At 42.8% G+C, this 24700-nt stretch overlaps 2 protein-coding genes across 2 annotated transcripts in view; one reads left to right on the top strand and one right to left on the bottom strand.

Annotated features, from left to right (window-relative positions):
- AMDHD1 (amidohydrolase domain containing 1) overlaps window positions 1–11411 on the top strand; it is a 41273-nt gene extending 29862 nt beyond the window's left edge. The window contains exons 10-11 of the transcript XR_006290641.1: window positions 4642–4840; window positions 9366–11411. The gene's annotated coding sequence lies outside the window, so the exon portion shown is untranslated. The remainder of the gene's footprint in view (window positions 1–4641; window positions 4841–9365) is intronic.
- HAL (histidine ammonia-lyase) lies at window positions 215–23366 on the bottom strand. Its single transcript, XM_037884837.2, has 20 exons — window positions 22988–23366; window positions 22521–22581; window positions 22320–22347; window positions 21699–21773; window positions 21529–21601; window positions 21368–21434; window positions 21136–21173; window positions 20925–21050; window positions 15474–15613; window positions 13742–13789; window positions 11392–11539; window positions 11208–11303; window positions 11034–11092; window positions 10261–10341; window positions 9358–9423; window positions 9105–9270; window positions 4600–4734; window positions 3160–3268; window positions 2988–3057; window positions 215–1681 (listed from the first exon to the last, which is right to left on the bottom strand). The coding sequence occupies exons 1-20, from the start codon at window positions 23232–23234 to the stop codon at window positions 1532–1534; spliced, it is 1983 nt and encodes a 660-aa protein (XP_037740765.1). The 5' UTR covers window positions 23235–23366; the 3' UTR covers window positions 215–1531.
- Between the last annotated feature and the right edge of the window lie 1334 nt (window positions 23367–24700).

Below are 24700 nucleotides of genomic sequence, written 5' to 3'. Positions count from 1 at the left end.
AGTCTCCATGCAGATGTCTGATGAACCATAGAATTTCAGATTGTGGCCTTCTAAATCAGATTGTGGCCTTCCCGTTGTGATGGGCAATTTGTGACGTTTCTTGGCCCTTGCATTCTCTCTCTCCCCCCCTCACCCCCACACCCCTTTTCCCCCCCCTCGAGCTAATCTTTTGCTTCAAATTTTCATTGTAACATATGAAATTAAACCCCACAGATACAGATGTGCATGGAAGTTGACTCTGGGCTTGGCTATGTTTATTTTAGGTGTGACTCCATATTCTCTGGAAAATTAGTGAGTCAGGCATATTACATTGGTAATGACGCAGCAGGTGTGCTCTGGAGCAACGATCCACGTGCTGTATTGCAGGGATGTTGGAACAATTTTTATAGTGGGGGTGCTGAAAGCAGAAACCATGTGTTTGGTTGTTGTTACTACTTCAAGCCAGGGGGTGCTGCTGCACCCCTACTTCCAGCACCCCTGCTATATTAGTGTTCATACAGCTTTTCTGATTTGTGAAGAAGCTGCTATAAAATGCTCTCTCATGACACAGGACTGTTTAACTCACACTTGATCTGCACAGTGTTTGAGGTGCACGTAAAACAGATAGGGATAAAAGTATCCGACAATTTTGCTACACGGAATGGACATGGAATGCAGCACGTCAAAAAGGTCTAACTCAAGAGAGACAGGAGAATGAAATCTAGCTTGATGTGCTCCAATCCTCAGTTATACTAACACTGACAAAGTTAGAAATACATAAAAAGTCATATCCATACCCAAAGGATGGCACAATGTGAAAACAATGTTTAAATAGAAACAGAATCAAAAATACAATCTAATTAATAGCTTTAAGTACCCTCTTTAATTTTCAGGGGGGTAGAATTTAGCAACACAGTCCCCTCCAACTGACATTAATGCAAAATTATCTCACCACCTGCAGAGTGGGTGGATTACATATGCATAAATAGCCAGGTTTATTCACATGAAGAATTTACTTTTTATAGGAATATCATGGTTTGATTTTTAAATCAGTAAGGAAAAGGTAACCCCAGTAATATTCTGCCATTGCAGTTAGTAAACTCTGTACTATGTAAAGTGTCCATTCCACATATTTTTAGTAAATAAAGATATTAGGCCAAATCAAGCAGTTCTTAGGCTAAACTTCCATTGGCTTCAGTGGAAGTTTTGCCTGATTAAGGACTGTATGATTTGATGCATTTCTATTGAAACTGATTATTTCATGTTTGATCTCATTTGGCCAAATTCAGGGCCAGCATTAGCGGGTGCAAGTCCACTGAAGTCAATGGAGTTGTACCAATACGGTTGTATTTAGACCATTGTTTAAATTAGACCATCAGCAAATTCAATCTAATCCACTCTACAATCCAACAGGATCTTTTTACAGGTGAAACAACTACCTACACACGCTTCCTTTATATTCCAGGAAGAAACCATGTTGTATCATAATAAAACAATCTCCATCAAACAAAGCACTGGAAAGGATTTTCTATGTACCAGACTTCATAGCACATTAAAGTTCATCCTGATCACTGTGATCAGTCCCAACACATTTATTCATTCTCAATGAATCCAGAGAAAAGGCTGTGGGTGAAACAGGTCTTGATTCAGGAATATGCTCCCGTCTATATTTTTCAATGTAAGGTTCAGCTACTTCCCAAACCTACAGGACAGAAAGAGCAACAGCAGAGTCAGACGTGAAGGCTGAAAGATTTTATGTTCAAACTGAGTCATATGTCAATGCACAAGAGTAGAGCACCCTGTGCAGACAGTAGCAGGGCATAACTAACTGAATGTAATAGATATTCAGAAATAAATTGCATGTGGCCATCTGCAATAGACATAGGGTCAGAGCTGGTAGCTGAAGAGCGACACTGCTACTCAAAACTGCTACTGAGCGTAAGAATCTGTTGGGAAGTTACAGTTTTGCTGGGTAAAGGGGGATCTGGGTGCAGTTGCAAGGGAATGGGATATGGCTACTGTCCTGACTGATGCAAGGTGAGTTTTCTCAGGTGGGAGGAGACATTGCATCTCCTACTACCCAGATGATGACCTAGGGAGGGATAGGAGCTGCTAGGGATGGGTCCCTGGTGTCTTATAGAAAGCATCTGGTCATGCAGGCGCCGGGGTAGCATGGAATGGAAGACTGGCATGGCCAAGAAAGGTCAGTGATTGGCAGCACTGGCAAGGAGTGGCAGATTTGAGGGGACATTGGGGCTCAGATTTACTAAGGAACCTAAAGGTTGGAAAGTTTTCCTTTTTCTCCTTTATTGTTCCCCCTAGCAGGGTTAAGACAGGTGATCTATTAGGGACCATATGGCTGCAAATAGTTTGATAGGTCAGTAGGGACCTCATCTCTCTCTCGCTCATTCTTCTGTTAGTTACATTTTACAACTGTAAAAAAACAAAGTGGGTTCCGAACCCTCTAGCCGAGCACACAATAGGGCTGTGTTAATGCACATCCTCATTGCTGCTCTCTCATCCTTGCGCTCCTATGGTTTGCCAGGTCCTCTCTTGTATTTGGTCTTGAATTGGGTAACAAGCTTTTTGGGATATGGACTGTCCTCCTACTCCCTGGCCCCTGTCCTGCAATGAGCTCCCCATGGATAGTACTCAGCAAGTACTGACTTTAATGGGGCTCCTTGTGGATGAAGGAGTCCTGCTCATTGCAGGACTGGGCTGATATTTGTAAAGTCCTGTCAGTTTCAATAATCTAAGCCATTTATCAATAACACAATGAAGGGGACTCATTTAAAATATATTATTTTTAAACTAAAAGCGTCCCTTTAAAAGACTATGACAAACTAAAATCTTCACACATCTTCCTTCAGAGAAGGTGGTAATTAAATCATGCATGCGAGAGGAAGAGCTGTTTTTCCCCTGAAGCATCAAGGGCTGTTTTGAAAGAAGAACTGCAGATCCCTTCATAAGGAATGAGTTACTGAACAAATTCCAGTATCAACACCTGCCTTCTGCTCCACAAGCAGCCTGTGAGCTGCCTCAATGTCTGGGGCCATGAAGCGATCCTTTAGCCAAGGCCTGAAAGGAGACAAATTGAGAACATTAGCCAAACATTAACCAACACCGTAGTTAGCAGGTCTTCAAAGCTGTAACTTTTGGGAAAAGGTTATTTGATTTTACCTTACAACAGAGCGCACAAGGTCATAGACTTTCTCCAATGGGGTGGTTGTTCTCAGGGGGCGTAGGAACTCAATGCCCTGGCAGGCTGCAAGAAGTTCAATGGCCAACACTAGGAAACCAAACAGTGAAAGGCTGGATAGTGGGTTTTAGGATGTACAACTCATTGTACGTTTACATTTGGAAAACCTCTAAAAGGAGTTTGTTACTGTTACTTAGTACCTCACAACTTCAAAGTGCTATGCAAAGTTTAATTGAGGCAGATAAACAGAAGACCCATTTAATAGATGGGGAAACAGGTGGAGGTTCCGGCTGACACTTAAAAACAGTCTCTGATTTTGGATGTCCAGACATGCTGAGCCTGACCTTTCAAGGTGCTAAGCGCTCAGAAGGCCTGTTGTCTTCAACTGGCAAGCGGGCTGCTCAGCACGCATGAAAATCCCTTCCAAGGTACACCCCAAAATAGAGACATCCTAAATCACAGCCCTCCCCAGAACTAAATTAGATGTAGCGATGGGCCTAAGCTGTAGAATTCACATCCAGTTTTGAAACTCCCAGGTGTGCTGGGGTGTCCAGAGATGGAGTTTGGTTCAGGCCCACTTCTTGTTAGTATGAGAACTCTGGTAGAACTAAAAGATCTTGACACATATGTATTGGAAAAGCTTGCACAGTATCTGCCTGTCTAGTGGCATTTATCTCTCACTTACACAAGGGCCAAATTCTCCTAAGGAAGACGTTATCTAAGACACATTGTTTTCTCCAGTTACATGTTCACTTTGTTGAATGTGCAAAACGATAATACTTAGTATTTTTAGAGATCTCTAGAGCTTCAAAGCACTTCACTGTATCAACCCATGTAAGAGAAAATTGTACATACTGGTTTTCATGGTATGTATTGTTGTGTTCTTCCAGCAACAGCTGAAATTAGTATTTTTTCAAAGTTACAACTTTAATCTTTTGAGACAAAGAAGAATGGAAGAATTTTCGCTCAGTGTCTCTTTGATAAGTGGTTTTGTTTCAATGGAACACACTAATCTACATTCATCTCAATAATATTTCTGCTAGAAAGAAATTAAAGTAACTACTTAAGACAATATCTTAAAAGACTTCTTTAAAATGACTGAAGGGTCCATTTAAAAAAAATGATGCCATGTAGAAGAAAGGTTTCAGAGAAGCAGCTGTGTTAGTCTGTATCTGCAAAAAGAAAAGGAGTACTTGTGGCACCTTAGAGACTAACAAATTTATTTAAGCATAAGCTTTCGTGAGCTACAGCTCACTTCATCGGATGTGAGCTTTAGTTCACGAAAGCTTATGCTCAAATAAATTGGTTAGTCTCTAAGGTGCCACAAGTGCTCCTTTTCTTTTTATGTAGAAGAAAGGCATTTAGTTTTAACTTAGCTGCAATACAGTAGATCTGTCTAAAAATCAGTGTCTTAATTTTACCTTGTTCAACATGTTCAATAACTTTCAATGCTTTTCGTGCAGCCCATCCGCCCATGGACACATGGTCCTCTGTAGCAGCACTGGTTGAGAGAGAATCCACAGAAGAGGGGTGGCACAAGGCTTTATTCTCAGAAACTGCAAAAGTCCAGTGTGAATAAATGGTGTACTGTATGGACAAACAGGAGCTAGAAACAATGGCTGAGTCTAAAATGCTGCAATGAAGGATCCAGACCCGTCCATGGTAAGTGCATGCCCATGGTATGGCTTGACCGAGCCATCTGCAACATCTAACATTCAAGCCATTTTGCCTCTGAAGATAGTAATGTTGTACATTGATCAACCAATGCTGATATTAACCCAAATATATAAAGGTAAATATTATGTCCAGAGAAAAGATCTTGTTTAAAATAGACCAAGGGTCCCTTCTTCAGCCCAGCTCTGGTGGTGCAAAGTAGCTGCAAAACCCCCCCACTATATCCTCCTCTACTCTTGGCATCCTCCTGAGGACTCCCCCAGCGTAGAACATTCCCAAGACAAAGACAGTATGTCTGGGCAATTCCAACACCCCTGAAATCCAGAGCTGCTGGAATGGAGTCTTAAAGCAGCCCCGAGGATGCCTTAACTTATGTCAGACCAGCCCCCAGCTGGTCCCATGATCTAGGGAATGTAAAAATTGCTTTCCCTTTCCCCAGCATCAAGCCTGGCAGGGCCAGACCGGAATATCTGGTTCAAATGTGGACTATATATATCTATGTTTTAATACTCAAAAGAATTCCATTTCCCAGTTTTGACCTTTCCAGTCCTATATTCTACAGTGGCCCTTGGACCTTTTTATCTTCTTGTACAAGTTTCTGACTAACTCAAGAACAACTCCTTCCCCTAACCTTAAATGCTTTTGTGCCATGTGTGGTTTGGCTGCTTCTAGCTCTAACAGAGCTTCCAACAGCAATAAAAGCAGAGGAAGAAAAAAGCCCCGAAGAGCCAGAAAGTGGGCTTCGTAGTGAAAGTACACGGCCGGGAAGGAGTCTTGCCATTGCTTTATTTAAGGCCATTGGTACTTTACATCTCAAAAGCGATTGGCTTGCCCAATTTTATTTTCATGATAAATACTGTCCAAAATGTAGTGTTAAGAGGAGAGGCCTAGAGACCGCGAACCGATGCAGCAGTCAACATCTGCAGAACTTGCAAAACTCCCCTTGAAAGTAATGGAGTTTTGTCAGAGTAAGGATTGCAGGAAGTTATTTGGAGGACTGTCTGTGAAATGCAGTCTTACTCTAGCAGGGGGGTAATGAAGCACTTATTCACAGTATTCTAACTTCATCTGGACCGAGATCTTTCACTGTGAATCTGACTAAATAAAATTCACTTGTAGCCCTCTTGCCACAGAGAAGCAGCTCCCATATAAAACAACCCGGAATCAGACTGAAAAAGCAGCTGTCTCCCTTGCCTGTGCTTGAGGGACGCACACAGCTCATGGAAAATTGGCCATATACTGATCAGCATGCCTGGGATGGGACTACCAATGGCAGACTCCAGAGAGCCTTCACATGGCTGGGGCATGTGAGCGGAGCCTGACCTGTGACCAGGGAATCAGGAGGGAGGACTTGGAAGAGAAGCAGTCCCAGAGTTACTCTGTGCAGTAGAAGGGGCGACAACCATTTTGCCTCTCCCATTCAGAAAGTCTGAGACCCAGTATCCCTAGCTCCAAATCAGAGAGTCTGAGGTCCAAGATGAGGCTGCACCAAGGAGGACTGAAAGCCAACTGAGTCTGTTAAGGCCTCCTCTCCCGCACTGTTAGGCATGCGAGAGTCTGATCAGAAACAGAGCTGGAATCAGCAGTCTCTCATCTGATACACGCCTCCAGTTGTAACACTGGACACTCATCTTACTTTCTCATATTTGGTTGAGAAGTTTGACTGCCTGCGGATCTTTGTTTCAGCATTTCTGTAGATAGAATCTGACCTGAAACACACCTTCAATATACTACCCATCTGAGAAAACAATTCTAAACTACCCAGCACAGCCATTACTGCTACACAGAACAATCAGAGTAACAAAGCTTGCTATGACCAAAGGGTCAGAGACCAGGAATTGCACATAGAAGTCAGTTCTCATCAGGACCCTGGGCATTCTTGGGACACACAATACTGAAGATGGGTGGAAGGCTGAGCCCTACACAAAGTGCCAGGCCTGCCAGTCTATTGACTCAAGCTAGTAAAAGGTGTGGGCCCCTCCAACGCCCTGCACAGGAATCACATCCTTCCAACAGGACAAGTGGTGAGGAGGCCTGTCAGAACTGCCTCACCACCAACATACACCATTCAACAGACAAGCGGTCAGCAATGGCCTCATAGTATTACTCCTTTACAAACCTTCAGCTATTCCTGAGAGGTCAGAAGACCACAATTACCTTACACAGTAGCTCTTTCTGGCTTAGAGGGAGAGGAAAACACTGGGTATCAACACCAGCAATTTACTTTTAAAGTGCCTGAGCCCAAGCTCTCTGAACAGATTGTTTGCACTCTAGTGTGAACCAATCAGGTTAAATATCCCAGAACCATGGTATGCTCACCATTTCATGATGTCATGCCTGATCTCCCCATAGGGTCACCCTACAGTGGAGAAGAGAATGTCCAGGCCATTCATGGTCAAGAAGAAATCAATGACTCTGGCTTTGAAAGTGGAGAACACGACACGATGAGCCTAGACAGGTTAAGCCCACCATAAAGTTATCCTGTGATTCATTGAGAGTCCCTACGGATATGGTACATAAATGGATAGCACCTAAGGCGGCTTTGTTGTTATGACCTCTGGGACAGGGCATAGGGCGTGTAACACTCGGTATGTCCCAGAAATCCCAGTCTCATGTATGCACCTCTGTATGAATAGGGGTTATCTAGGTCTGAGATTACATAGCCAAGGAGAGTATTTTCTGTATTTTGTATGTTTGCATGTGGATTGTTTTAAACTTGATGAGGCCATCAAAGTCTGTAGACAGGGGAGAGTGTAGCCCCCTTGCTAGGCTGGGGACTTCAGAGAAACAGCTCCCAGCAGCTCCCACATAGCACAGCACAGACTCAGAGCCTGGAACTCCAATGGAGACTGCCTGTCCTGGGTGGGGACGGAGGGAAAGTCAGCCTGTGGAGGATGGGCCAGAGTCTGACAGACATGCCTGAGATACCAAGAGCAGACCCTGGGAAAGCTTGCACATGGGCGGGGTCATGTGAGCTGAGCTTGGCAGGGACCTGTGACCAGGGGGAAAGCTCGCTGCAAGGAGTCAGGCTGGAGGAGGAGAAGAAAGGCGGAGGAGGAGAAACAGCCTCAGATTTGCTCTGTGAAGCAGAAGGGGAGACAGGCAGCCATTTTGATTCTTCCTCTGAGAAGAACTGAGCCTGCCCTGGAGCCCCCAGCTCCACAACACAGATGAGTCCTGAGATTCTGCTGCATCCCTGAGAAATGAAAGCCAGCTCAGCCCATAGGCCTCCCCTGCACCAGAATCATTGTTGTGGGATTGGTTGAGGCATTATTTATTTAACAGCCTTGATTCCTTTGCCTGTTCTCTTTACCTCTTTTAATTTACTCCCATCCCTTCTGTGAATAAAATGGCTGTGTGTTGGGTTTGACTTACTGTACCTGTGCATTGTGATAGCCTGGGGCTCGGGCTTGTTATTGGTTTATGCATCCAACCACTAGCTGGAGACACTGTGCGCTAAGCACCCAGAATCTATTGCTGTGTCCCTGAGAAGGAAAGTTTAAGGGGCTCCACACCACCCTTGGGGATCGGGGTGCCCCAGAAGGGAAGGGCTACAGACAGAGATATGTTTTGTGTAGAATCAAAAATAGAATTGTTTGTACATAAACAATTTGCTTTTTAGCTTTGTTGTGCTATTAGGGCCTGATTTTCAGAGGTGCTGGGTACTTGTAGCTCCCACTGATTTCAAGTGGGGTTGCGGCACTTAACCCTTCCAAAACTCAGACTCCAAACCTACGAAGATTTAAGCACTTGAGTAATCCTACTGTTGCCAACATTGTATTTAAAAAATAAGGGATTGTTTTCTTAGCGCTCCCGCCCCACCTCACTCCCAATATTATCATTAATAAATAAATAAAATAAATGAACACTACTCACCTACATTCACCAGGGGGATTTCTTGCTGCTTTTTGCAGCACTCAGCAATGCCTGATCTTGTTGTACAGAGATGAAAAAATAAGGGACATCCCTTATAATAAGGGACTGTTGGCAACCCTAGATTGACTGCTCACAGGCTTAGAGCTAAACACATACATAAATCTTTACAGGTTCAGGGCCTCTGAGTCTAACGAACTGCAACTATATCAGATAGCTCAGCTGGACATGCGGAGAAAAGGAGAATTTACAGTTGGAGCTGAGAGCTGTTTTTTTGGGGTTCCTTTATCAGTAGTATCAAACTACCACAATGCTAATGTAGGTTGATCTTTCTAATTTTGTTCTCTTGCCATTCTTGCTTCGGCCTCTGTGTACTCACCCAGGGCCGCTGCTGTGCAGTGCGCAATCATGAAACCAGAGTTCAGACCCCCTTCGGTGACTAGAAATGCAGGCAGCTCACTGAGAGATGGGTTGCATAGTCTCTCAATCCTTCTTTCACTAATTGCAGCAAGTTCATGGACACCAATTGACAGGTAGTCCAGAGCCTACAAGAAAACGCTCTTGATGGAATCATCTGATTTTTTTTAAAAATGTCAGAAAATAAGCTAATATTTCTCCAAATGCTTAATTACCTTTGCAGGGTATTCACCATGAAAATTTCCTCCAGAAATGGTCTCTCCCCTTTCAGCAAAAACCATCTTGAAAGACAAGTTAAGGTGTGAACATGAATGAAGAATTACTGAAGTACCACACATCTCTGAATATCCTATCTGAAAGGAGGAAGACTTGATGTGCAAATCCATATGCATATATAGTGTAGCTCACACTTCTGCATGTGCAGTTGTAAGAAAAAATGTAAAACAATGCCCCGTTCTCCCACCATACAGATACAGCTGAATAGTGTATTTTATTAAATAGGCTGGACGGTCAGCAGGTGAAGGTTATAAGGAATGCAAAGCCACACTTGAGCATAGTTTCTAGTGTAATTTTCAATTGCCGGTGGTGCTCTCACCAGTGGAGGTGAAATTTTATATATAGTGAGCAAGATGGGCACTCATCACTGCTATCAGCTAACACAGAGGAGCATCTTTTGTACATACCTTTATTCTTAAAAAGTGGAATTCACCCTTGTTCAGAGCACCAATACAAGGCGTATGCACAGAGCTTCCCAAAATGAGCTCATACAGCTCTTAAAAGTGGTGCATAGCTCTTGTAGTTACCCTCTGTAGAACTCAAAGTGCATTCTAGAATGCAAGTTTTGCCAACTTTGTGTCAACTTACAAGTCACTGTCAACCTTCAAGTCCAATTGGCGGCCAAAGTTCCCAGCTGCCCTTATAACCATGTAGGCCTTGATCCAGCAAAGCACTTAAATGTGTGCTTAACTTTAAGCAAGAGCAGTCCACTGACTAAGCACATACGTAAGTGATTTGATGGATCAGGGCCATAATTTCTGCTTCATTAGCTAATAATCATTTAGAAGGGAAAAAGTAACCAACCAAGATTTTACTGAGAAACTGAATCATCAAAAAGATACAGGATTGTCCGTTGCACTGTTAATTTCAGTCATGATTATGTCCTTTACAAAAGCTATTGTGTCATTCGCCACGCCGTGGACCTAAAAGAAACAATAGCAATTAGCCACAGGTCATGTCTATTTGTAGTTCATCCTCAAGATATAGATCCAGCCAATTCTACTTTCTGAGAGCACACTTCTGCCTTGCCCCCACTCCCAGACTTGGCACTCACTCACAGGGATACAGACTTTGATTTGATGTGATAACCAGGGAAATTGCTATTGTGAAATGCTAGATATACTGTACTTATTAAAGATTTGACTTACTATTATTATGACATTATAATATGATGATGACAACATAAATGTATAATTCTTTGTGTGTTTGGGTTGGCATCCCCTTGTCCCTCAGCCACATGTACAACCTCTATCTGATCAAGAAAGTACTCAAAGCTTAGCTAATTTGTCAATGTACATTAGGAATTATTAAGGAATTATTAGTAAACTTGGGAAAGCCCAGCTCTTTAGTTTTTACATAGGCAAAGCTCCCGCCAATTTCAATAGTTTTGCTTGTGTTAATATGGATTGAGTTTATCGAGAGTTAAAAATCATTCCTGTGTACAAGGTCCAGGAACTACTTATGTCTCAATTAAGCCCTATTTGAGCTGAGTGGGAAATAATGTAATTGCATTATTTTAAAGGAGACAACCAACATTTAACTGACATTACACTAGGATTGGGATTTCACTGCCACTAGCCTATCCCTGTATGAGGGAGTGGGAAACTCATTTTACCTGAGGGCAACAGCGCAGCGTATATGCATCCTGAACTCTGTCACAAAATCTGTGACTCTCTGCAAAACAAAAGAAAGATTCTTATAGAAAAGGCCACACGTCACTGTTTTAATTCCCTGTCTGTCCTGGAAATCAAATAGGTGACTTGCATGGCAGGAAGCAAAGATGTTTCACCTGCTATTTCTGATGGATGATGGTCAGAGTCTAAAAGTGACCTAAATCGGAATGCCACTTCAATCTGCCCCCGATGGGCACGCACTGCATGAATATCTGTTAAAACAAATGAAAGAGCATTACACTTTTGCTTTTCCCTCTCCAAAAGCTAAGAGAAAGTGAACACAGAAAATTCAGTACCAACCAGTGTCAAAGGCTTTAGTTGTACCCTTCAGGACTTCAAGTGTCAGTGCAGCAACTATGTCCGCTTGCCTAGCAATAGCGCTGGCTCGTTCCACTGCTTCACATCCCAGAGAGGAGATCATTTGGGTTCCATTGATAAGAGCCAGACCCTTCAGAGAGATCGCAGGTGTTTATTTTAAATGAATCTGTTGCAGCCTTACACATGCCACAGCCATTGTAATTTTCATAATTACACGTGTCAGTCAAAGAAAGGCCTTTTCTAAGATTCCTGGATTGTCATTAAATGAATCATAAAAAGGGCTAGAGATGCTATGTTCTCAGCTATTTGGTTATTTTTTGATACAGACAAGCCACCAGTTACTTTGAATCTGTTACATCCCCATGTCTCCTAACTAGGAGTTGTTTCCCAATAGTTAGTTTCACTAGCAAGCTAGTTATAGCCATCTGGCCATGATCGCTGATCAGCTCAGTGGGCTCCTGGTATAGGTTTGATGAAACCTAGCAAGCCAGATATACAGCTAAGGCCCTGAGGACTCTTCCTGTCATCCCAACATGCAGAAGACTCTGTCTAAAGTAAATGGGAGTTGTGTATGTACTAGGGCTACAGGAGAAATCACTGGCAACAATCCACTTCAAGATCTCAGAAAGGGCATGACAAACACTTCCATTTGTCCCCTCTGTGGGTCCTAGGAAAACTATATTATGCAGTGGCGAACACTAAACATTTACATTACTGCAGTAAAAGTGGAGGTACTTTTCCTACAATAAAACAGTATGGTGATGTGACTTCATTGCTCTAAAGCAAAAATTTACTTTTAACTGTTGGTCACTATATGTACCTTAGAAAGCTTATCCTGTACCCTGAAAAAACGTTTGAAGTAACATGAAATAAACCTCATGTAATATGGCAGAATTTCTTTTTCTTTGTAAGAATAACCCTTCTCCTGATTTTTTGACAAAATAATCAATTCAGCTCTAAGTATCAGATGGCTAGCTGTGTGAGTCTGTATCCGCATCTGAAAAAGTGGGTTTCTTACCCACGAAAGCTTATGCCCTGATAAATCTGTTAGGTCTTTAAGGTGCCACCGGGCTCCTAGTTAATTCAGCTCTAGACATGAAGAAGATGAGGTATGGAAAAAACCCACCAAAGCAAGGAAACTTAGGGCAGATCTATGCTACCACTTAAGTCAATCTAATGTATGTTGCTCAGAGATGTAAAAAAGCCCCCTTCTCCCGTCTGAGCGGCACAAGTTTCACTCTGTCCACACTGGTGCTATGTCAGTGGGAGACTTGCCGTTAGACTTAAGGGGGAGATTCTGTTTTAACTCACCTTGGGCCTGTTCTAAAGCTCACTGAAGCCATGGCAGTCTTCCCATTGGCTTCAGTGGGCTTTGGATCAGGCATCTTGCTGCATGTACTGTAGGTATGACAATTATTATGGTCCACCATCAGTGGGATCAAGAGCACTGGAATATCTTACATACTAAGAACATGCATGTCAGTTTATGTGGGTAAGAGTTCATCAGCCTGGGTTTTTGTTTAATAAATTGATGAATATGCTTACATAAACAAACATTTATGCCATGCTAATGCTAGTTACTGCTTATTAAATATCACAAAATGTGTTTAAGTTATCAAATGTGTTTCTTTCTCTAATCTACCAACACAAAAAGCCTTCTGGTCCCCACAATGCAGGATAAAAGCCATCTGAATTACTAAAGGTTTTACATTCTTAAACAAAACCCATCTCATAAAATAAGGGCTTGTCTGAACACACTACTTCTGGTGACAGCCAGCTGAGATGAGCCCTGAGCACTGAAATGTAGAACAGAGAGCAGACAGGTCAGTTCTGCAGTAATTAGCACAGCACGCAACAGCAGGAGGAGGATTATTTACACTGGTTTAGTTGCCATGGAAGTGGGATGCATCTACACGGGCACTACACCAATTTAATTTCCACTGATGCAGACTTACCTTAGATAGGAATTGGGGTAATTTCCACTGTTGGATGTCCAGGAAACCCCTGATGGTAAAAAGTGTGTGTGTGGATGAATGGCAGTTCCAGAGGAACTTTTATATGTAGACTGGACCTAAGTTTTACCCTGGACTGAAGCTTTGTACACAGAGCTTCTATAAATGATTGCGGTTGAACTAAATCACATATAAATGGGAGGTGAAATGGAAACGCTGACATACCCTTTACTGTAGAGTCTCTAATGGGTTCCCTGAAACAGATGTCTAAAAACCTTCTGGAACTGGATTTAAAATAATCATTAATTCATCTCACTCTTAAAATACAGGCAACATATGCATAAAGCAACTACCGATTGGCAAGGCTTGGTTTTCATTACCTCCTTTGGTTTCAAGGTTATCGGCTTCAGGCCATGGGCTTGCAGCACCTGTAAAGCAGTTTATTGAACAGGGCGTTAGTGAAAAATGTCTTTCAATATATTGATGGGACGACTTCGCTGATTGCATACAACCCTCTTTTTTATCTTTTGCTAATAAACATTTTGGAATATTCCACAATAAAGGGAGGGAAAAAATGCTTTTTATGCACTAACATTGAGAACCCTCTTTTGACCTGGCTACCTGAACTAATGCATGCTCTGTCCTGTCACATGACACACCCAGGCTTCAAGTCCAGTGCTGTCATTCCTCAGGGTCAGCACAGTCTGGGAGTGCTTGAGAGGTGGCGCAGTCGCAGCCCATTAAGGAGTGGTGGTATTATTCCACACCATGAAGCAAAGACTCTTATGGCAAATGAAGGAGAAATAGTGCTTTGATTCTGACTAGAATCGTATCCAGTCCTCCTCAGCTGGACAGATGGTAAATCTGAAAGAGAGACCTGCTGAGGCAGTGATGACTGGGAGAAGCAGGAAGAACAGTGGCAGGAAAGAGACGCTCGAGCCCCCAGAGGAGATGCAGAAGACTTTTCCACCAACTGCAAATGCAGTTAGTGAATGGAGGAAGGATGGCTTTTGGATAGGGCAAATAACTGGAAATCAGCAGGATGGGTTCAATTTCCAACTCCGCTACAGACTGCTTGATTTAAATGAATGTACCATTAAATGAGATTAATGTCCTTAATCTCTTTGTGCCTCAGTTCCCTTCTGTAAAATGGAGATAACTGCACTTCCCTATCTCACAGGGATGCTGAGAGGCTACATACTTGGGAGGTGCTCAGATACGATATTGATGGGAGTCATGTCAGTACCTAGGCAGATAAAGAATGGAACAAGCTACCAAGGGGGGTTATGGACTTTCCATCATTCGAGAGATCCATGGCTGGCTCAAACACTGATCTATTAGGGATGGAATACATTTTAAAAAAAAATCAATTCTGCCATGGTAGAGCTGGGTAGACTAAATCATGCCACAAAGGTCCCTTTCAACCCAAATTAATCTATTGAAAATGTTATATATTTATGTCATGTGTTTTCAGCTTTACTGAAGTTTATACATCTGCTTCTTGCTATTATAATACGTAACAGAAATCTTAGCAACCCCTCTCTCCTCAGGAGAGAAAAACCCCTAAAAGTCTCCATTTACTTTTAGCATTTGAAACCACGCCATTAATCCTCAGTTTTGTGGGATCATCTCAGGTTTGGTGGGCCAGTTCTGATGTTTGCAGGACAGAAGATGCACTCAGAAATCTTTGGAGCTGGTACAACATGACATCTTGTCCATCCATCCAGATTCTGGCACTCATCAGTGTTGGATCTTGCATCATGTTGCTTCACTGCAAGGTGACCGTGTCTGTCTAGGCATTACTAATATGCCAGACATGGTGGCATCTAAACCCCAATATCATGATGCCTGGTGTTTGTTTTGTTCTATTCTTATGCCTCATTTTTCACCATGGTACCGGTCCTATAGGACAAACTGTTAAAGCAGTGCAGAAACAAATACTTCAATCACAAGAAAGTGACACACAAAATCCAAAGGATATAAAATGTTATGAATCCATCACACAGTTCTGATGAAAAATGTTCCCTTTGCTCTCATAATAGACATAGTCTAGCCAGAGCCAATTGAAGGAGAGAGACAAAGAAGTCTAGTAGTCAGACACATTGATCTTACATATTTAGCATCAGCCCAGCCACTCTTTGGGGACCACATCTTTCCTTCTCCTATCAACCCCAAAGCAAGATGAGAAAGAGGGGCTAAGTCTCCACTGGCTCCAACTGTCCCTTTCTCAGGTATATAGGGCAGGCAGGATGCTAGGAAGAAAGCAGAAATCAGACTTTGGTTAGAGCCTCCGTCCAGTCTCTCCTTGAAATAGAGACACAAGCACGTGAATCTGCCCTGGTTGTCTTGAAGTGACATACTGGAATAGCAGTGAAATGGAGAAGCATCACCCCCCCTTGCAAACTGGCATTTGTTAATTTTTCCTAAATTAGCTCCTGTAGTTTAAAAAGAAACCAGTTGTTTTTGGCCAACAAATCATAACAAAACAAACCTGATATGGGATTAAATTTTTAGTGTCACAAGAATGGCTTCTACTCAGCTCATCATAGCATAGAATAGAATCATAGAAATGTAGGGCTGGAAGGGACCTCGAGAAGTCACCAAGTCCTGCACTGAGGCAGGACCAAGAAAATCTAAAGGGCTCACTCCTAAAAGGACCCTTTAAAAGTATGGAACCCACCGAACAGTTTGTTGCCTTTGAGCAGCTGACTGGAAATATAGGTCCAACTACTGGTCTTCACTTTGGCATCATATATTTGCACTGCCTCAGCAAAACTGGGATGAGTTTCAGCCTTTGAGGAACACAAACCCTATCGAAGAGGATGCAGGAGACAGCATCTTTGCTCATCCCCAAGTAGAGTAAGATTTGACCAGGGCTGGCCTTAGGGGTGGGTGACGTGGCTGACCACTCAGGGCGTTGTAGTCAGGGGGCGCCGGGGTGAAGAGGCAAGGGGCTCGGGCTCCCCCTCGGTGCCTGCGGGATGCAGCCTGGCGTGGCAGGAGCACCTGCCTCACTGCTCCTGAGCAGAGGGCCCCTGCTCACCACCCCACCTGGTTTCCCAGCCCAACTCCTAATCCTGCCTCCATACTCGGAGAGCTGGCAGGCTCTTCCTGCCCTCCTCCCCCCACACCCTCTGGGACTGTCCAAGCCCAGCCATTACTCCTTCCATGGGCAGTCTGAATGAGAGCGATGCTGCCCAATGGAAATGGGAGCTGGAAGATGCCAGCATCTTCAGGGTTGGGAGGGGAAGGGAGCTGAAATTGCAAGGAAAAGAGACAAGTCAGTCTGGTGGGTCTTGACCCCATGCCCAACCAGCTCCCGGGGCCTCCCTCACTGTGTCTCCAGCTCCCAGCCTCCCAGCTCTCAGGGGCTCCCCCTTTTTCTTGCCCATCCCAAAGGGAGGTGTCAGTGCAGGGCATTTGGGATATTTCAGGAGTGAACTTTCCACCATCACCACCCACCCTAGCTACCTCCAGTGCACTGGAGCATTTGCATTTTAACCTCCCTCACCCATAACCCACCTTCCCTGGGACTGGGAAGGGGCACCTGAATATTGGGGATGCTCAGTAGTGGGGTGTGGGGAGAGATCTGCCCTTCTGGAGCCCCCATGTCACTGTCCCCCTGCAGCCCCACACAAATGAGACTCACTGTGTACTACTCTGGTTCCCTCTCCTGTTCTCAGGTCACCGTGCTTCCCTGCCACCACCACAGCCCGTTGGTGCCCTCCTGTCACTGCCCCTCCGCTTGGGCTGCTGACCCGTTGTGGGGAGCCCAGAGGGGCAGCAGGGGCCAGGGCAATGAGGGGGTGGATGGGGAGCCTGGGGAGGCAACAGGGGCCAGAGATGCCAAAATACAAGTTCAGCCAGGAAGCTATTTTCCCCAAGGCCAGCCCTGAAGTTAGCCCCTAAGCTACTGCAGTTGTTGATGTTACTAAATATTTGGAGACTCAAGTTCCTCAGATCAAATTAAAGCACTATTTCCCAGACCTTTGGACACTGAACCCCATTCAGGAAAATGAAAGCAATCACACACACCCCACTTTCAACACTTCTACATTTTGTAAAAAGGCCTACCCATACTCATGTATAGATCATCTGTGCCCTCCATCTCCCCACTAGTCCTGGAGGGCGCACCCCACACTTCAGGAAATGCTTATTTAGTGGCTACTTATGCACCAAGTCTGAAATTTTGGCTCCTTCAGCCCATATACACACATATGCTAGGAATGATTGGGCAGTTTCGTAACTCTGAAATGTTCATAACAGAACAAAACGTTATGGTTGTTCTTTCCAAAGTTTACAACTGAACATTGACTTAATACAGCTTTGAAACTTTACTATGCAGAAGAAAAATGCTGCTTTCCCCTGCTTTTGTTTTTAGTAGTTTACATTTAACACAGCACTGTACTATATTTGCTTCTTTTTTTTTTTGTCTCTGCTGCTTTCTGATTGTGTTCTTCCAGTTCCAAATGAGGTGTGTGGTGTTCGTAGCTCTGAGGTTTTACTGTACATTTCTCAGTGAAGTCACTTCAGTCTGGGATAGAAGTTTCAATTAAAAATCATCCTGAAATCCAACAATTACATTTTTTTAAAATTGCTTACAGTTTAAAAATGGCTGATAAAAACTTGCTTACTGGACAGAACTTTGTATGTCAAATTTTAGCCCTAAACTGTTGTCTCCAGTAGGGTTTCATAAACCCTCGGCATAGGGGTTTATAATGCAAAGGTACACCAGCCTGTTAATACAACAACAACTGGATCCACAGCCACAATAATTACATTGGCCACAATTTTCAGAAGCGATTAGTGATTTTCAGTACCTCACTTTTGGGTGTCCAAGACAAATTGAAGAGATCTGATTTTCACTACGCTTTCTGAAAAGAAAAAATAAAATCAGGCCCCTTTAAGGAGTCTTAAATTGGGCACGTAAAATCTCTGACTAAATTCACTCCACTAACACTGGAGTATTATATTACCAGTGGTACATGGTTTACGCCACGCTCCTGGCTCCTTCTCCAATGTTTAAAATATATTTGAACTTTTCAATTCAAATATATTTGAACTTTTCAATCTGAAAAAAAACGGTTCTACTGACATCAGACCCACAGCTCTAGTGAAAATTAGGTGAAAACTAAGTTAGAAGAACCACCATTTTGAAGCCACAGATACCTGGAATTATTCTCCTATTTGGGAGGAAGAGTAATCACTGCAAAGCCTCAGAATCCAACAGGAAGCCAGAGCCACCCTGAAGACCGCACTGGTTTTTCCTGCTTTGCAGACCCTCTTCTCCAAGGCAGCATGGCTCCCTTATGTGACAAGCTGCCACTGGATGTAGAGTAGGTTGAAATTTTTTTTGGTAAAGAGTAAATTCACCAAAAAAATGCATTTTTCAGGGCACCGAAATGATGTGCAAATTCAGGGCAAATTTGGCAGATTTTTTCAGCTGAAAAAAACTTGAAAACGAAAATTTTGGAAATGTCAAATCAGTTTATTGAAGAAAAAATTGAAATCAGCCATTTTGAAACTATCAAATCAAAATGACATTTTCAAAATGAAATGTCAAAGCAAAATAAAAAATGTCAAATGTCATTTCAATTCGACATGAGAAATGTTTCATCCCAAGTGATTTTTTTTCTTTTTTTGTTTTCATTTTTGTGAGACAAAATTTTAAAAAGTTTGGATTTGAAACCAACCATTCCCCTCATTCCATCCCCTCGCTCCCCCCAGCCCCAGCCTCCCATGACAGACTTTTTGGCTTGGCCACCGAACTGAAAAAGCAGCTATTTGTTCAGCTCTAACTGAATGCCCCATCTCCTCTAAAGTCAAAGCCATCCAGTGACTTTTAGCAGCATTAAATGCCTTTGAGAATTTCCTAGCTCGTGGGATCTACCTCAAGCCTCATCAATCTCTGAAGGTGTGGAAAAGGCAAGGAGGAGTCTGTAGGACTGATGAAAGATGGAGGGAAGGGCATAAGATGACCAGATAGCAAGTGTGAAAAATTAGGACACTTTTTTGGGGGGAGGGCATAGTTGCGTATATAAGACAGTGCCTCTAATATCAGGACAGTCCCAATAATATCAGGATGTCTGGTCACCCTAGGAGGGCAGCAGGCAGTGTAGATTCTATTCATTTCCCTCTGTGGACTTAGAAAATTCTGTGACTAAATTCATGTTTCTTTGCTTCCCATGTCATATAATGGAAGGCAGCACAGGGTTCACCTTCGTAAGTTCACCCTGATGTGTATAACCGTAGCGCCTCTATTAGCCTCATGTCCCCAGCAATGCAAAAACCTTTCATTCATATAAACAGATTAAAAAACAAATAAACACTGAATCTTGTGCTTAGGATAGATGATGGATTGAAAGAAAACCCTCTAAACTGAAGTTTATCCGCAGAATGAGTATAATAGCACAGACAGAGCAACTGCAAACTCCTCTCAGCATCTCTCATTGGCGGGACCATTTCTAGGAATGAAAGGTAGCTAGTTTCCAAGGTCACCCTTAACTTCCCTGTGAGCCTGCCAGCAATGATAGAAGTGGCATTAACTGTTTTGATGGTTTTGTTAACATGATTAACTGCCTACTAGCAACCAGCCTCAGGCCAGCTACTCAGTTAGGGCCCACTTCTGCAAGTCTTACTCAGAGCGAATTATTCCTTTGAGCCCTCCTATTGATTTCAATGGAACTACTCACACGAGTAAACGTGTCCCAATGGGCCTGCAAACACCTATGTGATCATTTTTTTTCCAGGAAGTAGTGCCACTGAACTCAAAGATGCTCACATGAGTGTCAGCCAGATCAAAGAGCAACTGTTGCAGAACTGAACCCCTAACAGAAGCCTAGCAGCTCGAGAATCAAGCCCTTAGCAGACAGGCAATCACTATGGTGATAGATGAGGTATAAATACCTAGAAAGTGTAATATTTCACATAGGCCACTTTTCAAATAACTGATAAAGTAACAGCTTTCACTCACTCTTAGCCTTCAGCTGCTTTTGAACTGGCAACCTAGTGTCTTCTCAGGTAATCAGCCCTGAGCAAACATTCTTAATTCTGCTTTCATTGTCTGTTAAATGCACACAATGAAGTTTATTTTCATGCCCAAGTGTTACCATAGTCTAATGACCCAAAGGGACAAAAGTAATACAATTGCAAAAGGTAATCTGAAGTGCTGCCTTTTTCTCCCCTCCCAAACTACAGCACTGTTCCTCCACCCCAAATTCTGCCTTGGAATTAATAAAACCATGAACACTTAATGAAAACAAATCAATAAAGAAAGTAGGGGTTGTAGTTAAGACACTAGACTGGGACTTGGGAGACTTGGGTTCAATTCCTGATTCTGCCACAGCCTCCCTGGGTAATGTTGGCAAGTCAACTAAACTCTCTGTGCTTCAGTTCCCAATCTTCTGCGTGCTGTATACCTTTGTCCCATCTTGTCTACTTAGACTCCTTGGGACAGGGACTCTATGTACTTGTGCAGTGCCTAGCACAATGGGCCTGTGATCTAGGCACCGTTGTAATACAAAGGATAAAACAGCTGTATTAATTTCTAAATATCTTTTTTACCATTAAATGCTTCAATAACTTGCTGGAGAGTTTCCAGTGAAATCCCACTGTATCCTTTTGCTAAGATATTGATCCTGAGAGCTAAAAGCATGCGAGATCTCTCTGGGATCAAAGGCTTCCCGATACCTGCAATGACAACAATTTCAAGGTTATAAACCCTAATTCTAACAGTTGTGGAAGAGAAACAAATTTGAAATCAATTTCCCACTACCTGCAGAATGTGACCGAACTAAGTTCACTTGAAGTTCCCTACAAAGAAAGAAAAGTCATTTAAAAACCAACTTGCAGTGTTCAAAAATAGAAAATTTTTTTCACAAACTGAGCAAAAATATCCCTCTCCTTTTAGGAAGAAAAATGGACTAAAAATGTACACCATAGAAATAATATGGATCTACTTTCTATACACATTTTCTAAATTAAAGAAGGAAGTAGATACAACATACTTGAGTTTACTAGTTGGAATAACAGTTCGAGCAAACTTCCCAAAGCCAGTGGTGATTCCATAAACAACTGAAAGAAACAGATATTTCAGATAAAGAAGAGAATCTAACTAAACTAATCTAAAACAGACAACAAAATTAAGTTAGAAAAGAAAAAAAAATACCAGTCTGTTCTTTTACAATTCTTTCAATCACTTCTCTTGATTGTCTGACTTTAGCTTCAGCTTCAGGTGTGAGCTAGAAAAACAATATTGTCAATATTCATTCCTCTATTACTATTTAAAAACTAACTAAATAAAATGTATTTAGAGTTCGATTCTTTCAAAATCTTTACCTTGATCTTGTAGAGCCCCTTTCCTAAATTGACCAGGTCCTCTGTTGTTAAGCTGTTCCCATCTAAATAAATATACTACGCAAAAGAACTGCATTTTAGTGAGTGTCGTGTATATGTCAGCAATTTCTAAACCATCATAACTAAATAAATACAGTGAAAGCTTAATAGTGAACTTGGTTACAACAGCGTTCAGCCCCATTCTCATTCATACAGTAAGAACTATCTCAGAGAAGCATTAGCAAAGAACAGGTTATTTTACGAGAGGTAACAAGCTAAGCGGTCATCATGGATGATCCTGCAAACAGTGTAGAGCAAAGTGCTTCTTCTGTAGCTTCCGTGAGGTTACCCACAGTAATAGAAAGCACTACACTTGGTAGTAAATGTTTGCAGGAACTTACTGAGTCCTACTGAAAACAAATAGTATGTGTCACAAACAGCAATTCCATTTGAAATGTTCTGTGGGGTCCCTCTCTGTGTCATGGGCAAATAAAGAAAATAGGTTTTCTTTGAATACTGCCATTTCCCCCACCATGATAAGAGGATTTCACCCTACGTCACCTTCTAACATGAAAAACTATTGGAATTGGGGCACGTCTTATTAAGATCATTATTGAGCCATACCTTTTCTGGTTCTGGATATTTGCTATATCTGAAGCCACGTAAAGGAAAGTAAAGGACATTCAAAACCCACACAAATAGCTGTCATTTAATTAGAGTTTTTGAAGGAAGACCTTTGAAGGGGGAAAAGGTACTAAGCATTTTCAACTTTAGCAAATCTAAGAATTGTAAAAATTAACCAAAACAATGCTCAATAAAGGATACAAATAAAATCCTTCTAGCTTAGATGCAATGAAATCCGGAGACGTTACATCTCCTTCTATAACTACAATGAAGAATGGGAAAAACAAAGAAACAAAATGAAAACTTATTGCCCATAGTTTGTTGCTACTGAGAATTCTTCATTAGCTAGAAAAAAATTAGTGACAAGAATTCTAATTTGCAGCCAAATGTATTTAAATGTCTTAACAAACGTACAGTAAAAATGAAATTACCATACACCAAAATCCAAAACTTACAGCCAAACACTTCATATCCCACCCAACTGCATGACACAACAGAAGACCTAAAAAGCCTTCTCAAAACTGAGTTTGCAATTTAGTATTTTTTCTTAAATCTTAGATTTGCTATATCACAGAAATATAAAGTTTCAAGATAAACAGAAAATACACACTTTGGGTCTCCTATGCAAGTGCAATCACCATATAATTTGTCATTGCAGGTTTGCTTACCAACTTCAACAAACTCATTGTCCTCTAGTGTGTCCTCCAAAGTATCATCATGATCCAGCAAGCCAAGGCCTTTGCACCTCCGAACACAGAATTTCACTTCTTCCACTGAGGCAAAGCCCCCATTATCAGGCTTGTTTTTCATGTAACGTCTCACAGCTTCCTTCCCCAGCCATCTCACTGTGTTAGTGCCCGTTTGGCAAGGCACTGCCAGCCATTCCCCTCGGACATGCACTGTGTACTTTGGCATACTTCTCCTCTGTCTACGGTTGTCCCTCCACTAAAGGCAGCTGTGGTGTGAATCAGCCTTGTGTTTACCACACTATTGCCTGAAGAACAGCACCTGACTGGATTCCAGCGTCCCAATCAGAAAAGGGCAAAAATCCTCCCTCCACCCCCAGATCCCCGCCTTCACAAATAAGTTAGTGTATTTAACAAACTTTATCTACTAAAAAGCCAATCCTGGAAGCAAACCTTTTCCTAGACAGGAGATGGGAAACTGCTGACACAGAGTTACCTTTTGAGATTGTGCCAAGGATGTAGCACCAGCTCCTTAAAGGTATTTAGGTGCCTCTATAACTTTGAGGGTCTGGACTGTAGAGTCTAAATCCAAGGCTAGCTCTGTTTGTAGATCAAGAATTTCCAAACGGATATTTCCAAAGGATTCTGGAATATGTTTTTATGGGCGCTTGGTTGTATGTTTTAAAAACTTTGTGTTTTAAACAAGTTCTTGCTAAATGGCAACAGATTCCACCTTTTTATGAAAAACCCACGCAGGACAAAGTGGAGTGATACCCACATCATAACATGCACCAATATGAATTGACACTAAATGGATCTCTTGGTAGGACTGCAGGAACGCTGAACTATGAACTCACCTCTAAAGATGCAGTCTCTCCAGAGCAGGGTAAAAGACAGTTACCTTTTCTGTAACTGGTGTTCTTCGAGATGTGTTGTTCATGTCTATTCCACAATAGGTGTGCGTGCTCGCCACGTGCACCGGTGCCGGAAGTTTTTCCCCTAGCAGTACCTGTAGGGGGGAGCACCTGCCTGGCACGGTATAAGGGGGGCTGCACTTCCCCCACCCTCAGTTCCTTCTTGCCAGACAATTCCGACAGAGGGGAAGGAGGGTGGGATGTGGAATAGATATGAGTAACACATCTCGAAGAACACCAGTTACGGAAAAGGTAACTGTCTTTTCTTCTTCGAGTGATTGCTCATGTGTATTCCACAATAGGTGATTCCAAGCTATATCTGTTGGAGGTCGGTAGGAGTTCACAAGTTCTCGGGATGGAATACGGACCTGCAGAACCTGGCGTCATCCCTGGCCTGGGAGATGATCTCATAGTGCGAGGTGAACATGTGAACCGAAGACCATCTGGCGGCCCTACAAATGTCCTGGATGGGGAAATGGGCCACGAAGGCAGCCAACAAGGCCTGCGCCCGAGTCGAGTGTGCCCTCACAATGGGTGGCGGAGGAACCCCCGCCAGCTCATAACAGGAGCGGATGCACGAAGTGATCCGCTTAGAAAGCTGTTGAGTGGAAATCGGCTGACCCTTCGCACACTCAGCCAAGGCGACGAACAGTTGCGAAGACTTTCTGAATGGCTTGGTCCGCGTGAGGTAGAAAGCCAGAGCTCACCTCACATCAAGCGTCTGGAGACAGTGTTCCTCACTAGTTGTGTGAGGCTTGGGGCAGAGGATGGGCAGAAAGAT

This window comes from Chelonia mydas, chromosome 1 (assembly GCF_015237465.2).
Source record: "Chelonia mydas isolate rCheMyd1 chromosome 1, rCheMyd1.pri.v2, whole genome shotgun sequence".
Taxonomy (NCBI): Eukaryota; Metazoa; Chordata; order Testudines; family Cheloniidae; genus Chelonia; species Chelonia mydas.
The sequence above is the reverse complement of the archived record's forward strand: the minus strand, read 5'-3'. Positions and strand labels throughout refer to the sequence as shown.

Bases quoted from the DNA above. Each gene is read 5' to 3' on its own strand.
- HAL (XM_037884837.2), bottom strand. From the start codon at position 23,234: ATGCCAAAGTACACAGTGCATGTCCGAGGGGAATGGCTGGCAGTGCCT. The intron at 22,582-22,987 runs GTAAGCAAACCT...TCTTCATTGTAG, and splicing joins CAATGAGTTTGTTGAAGTTG to TTATAGAAGGAGATGTAACG. The intron at 1,682-2,987 runs GCAGGTGTTGAT...TCTGTCCTGTAG, and splicing joins GGCTGCTTGTGGAGCAGAAG to GTTTGGGAAGTAGCTGAACC.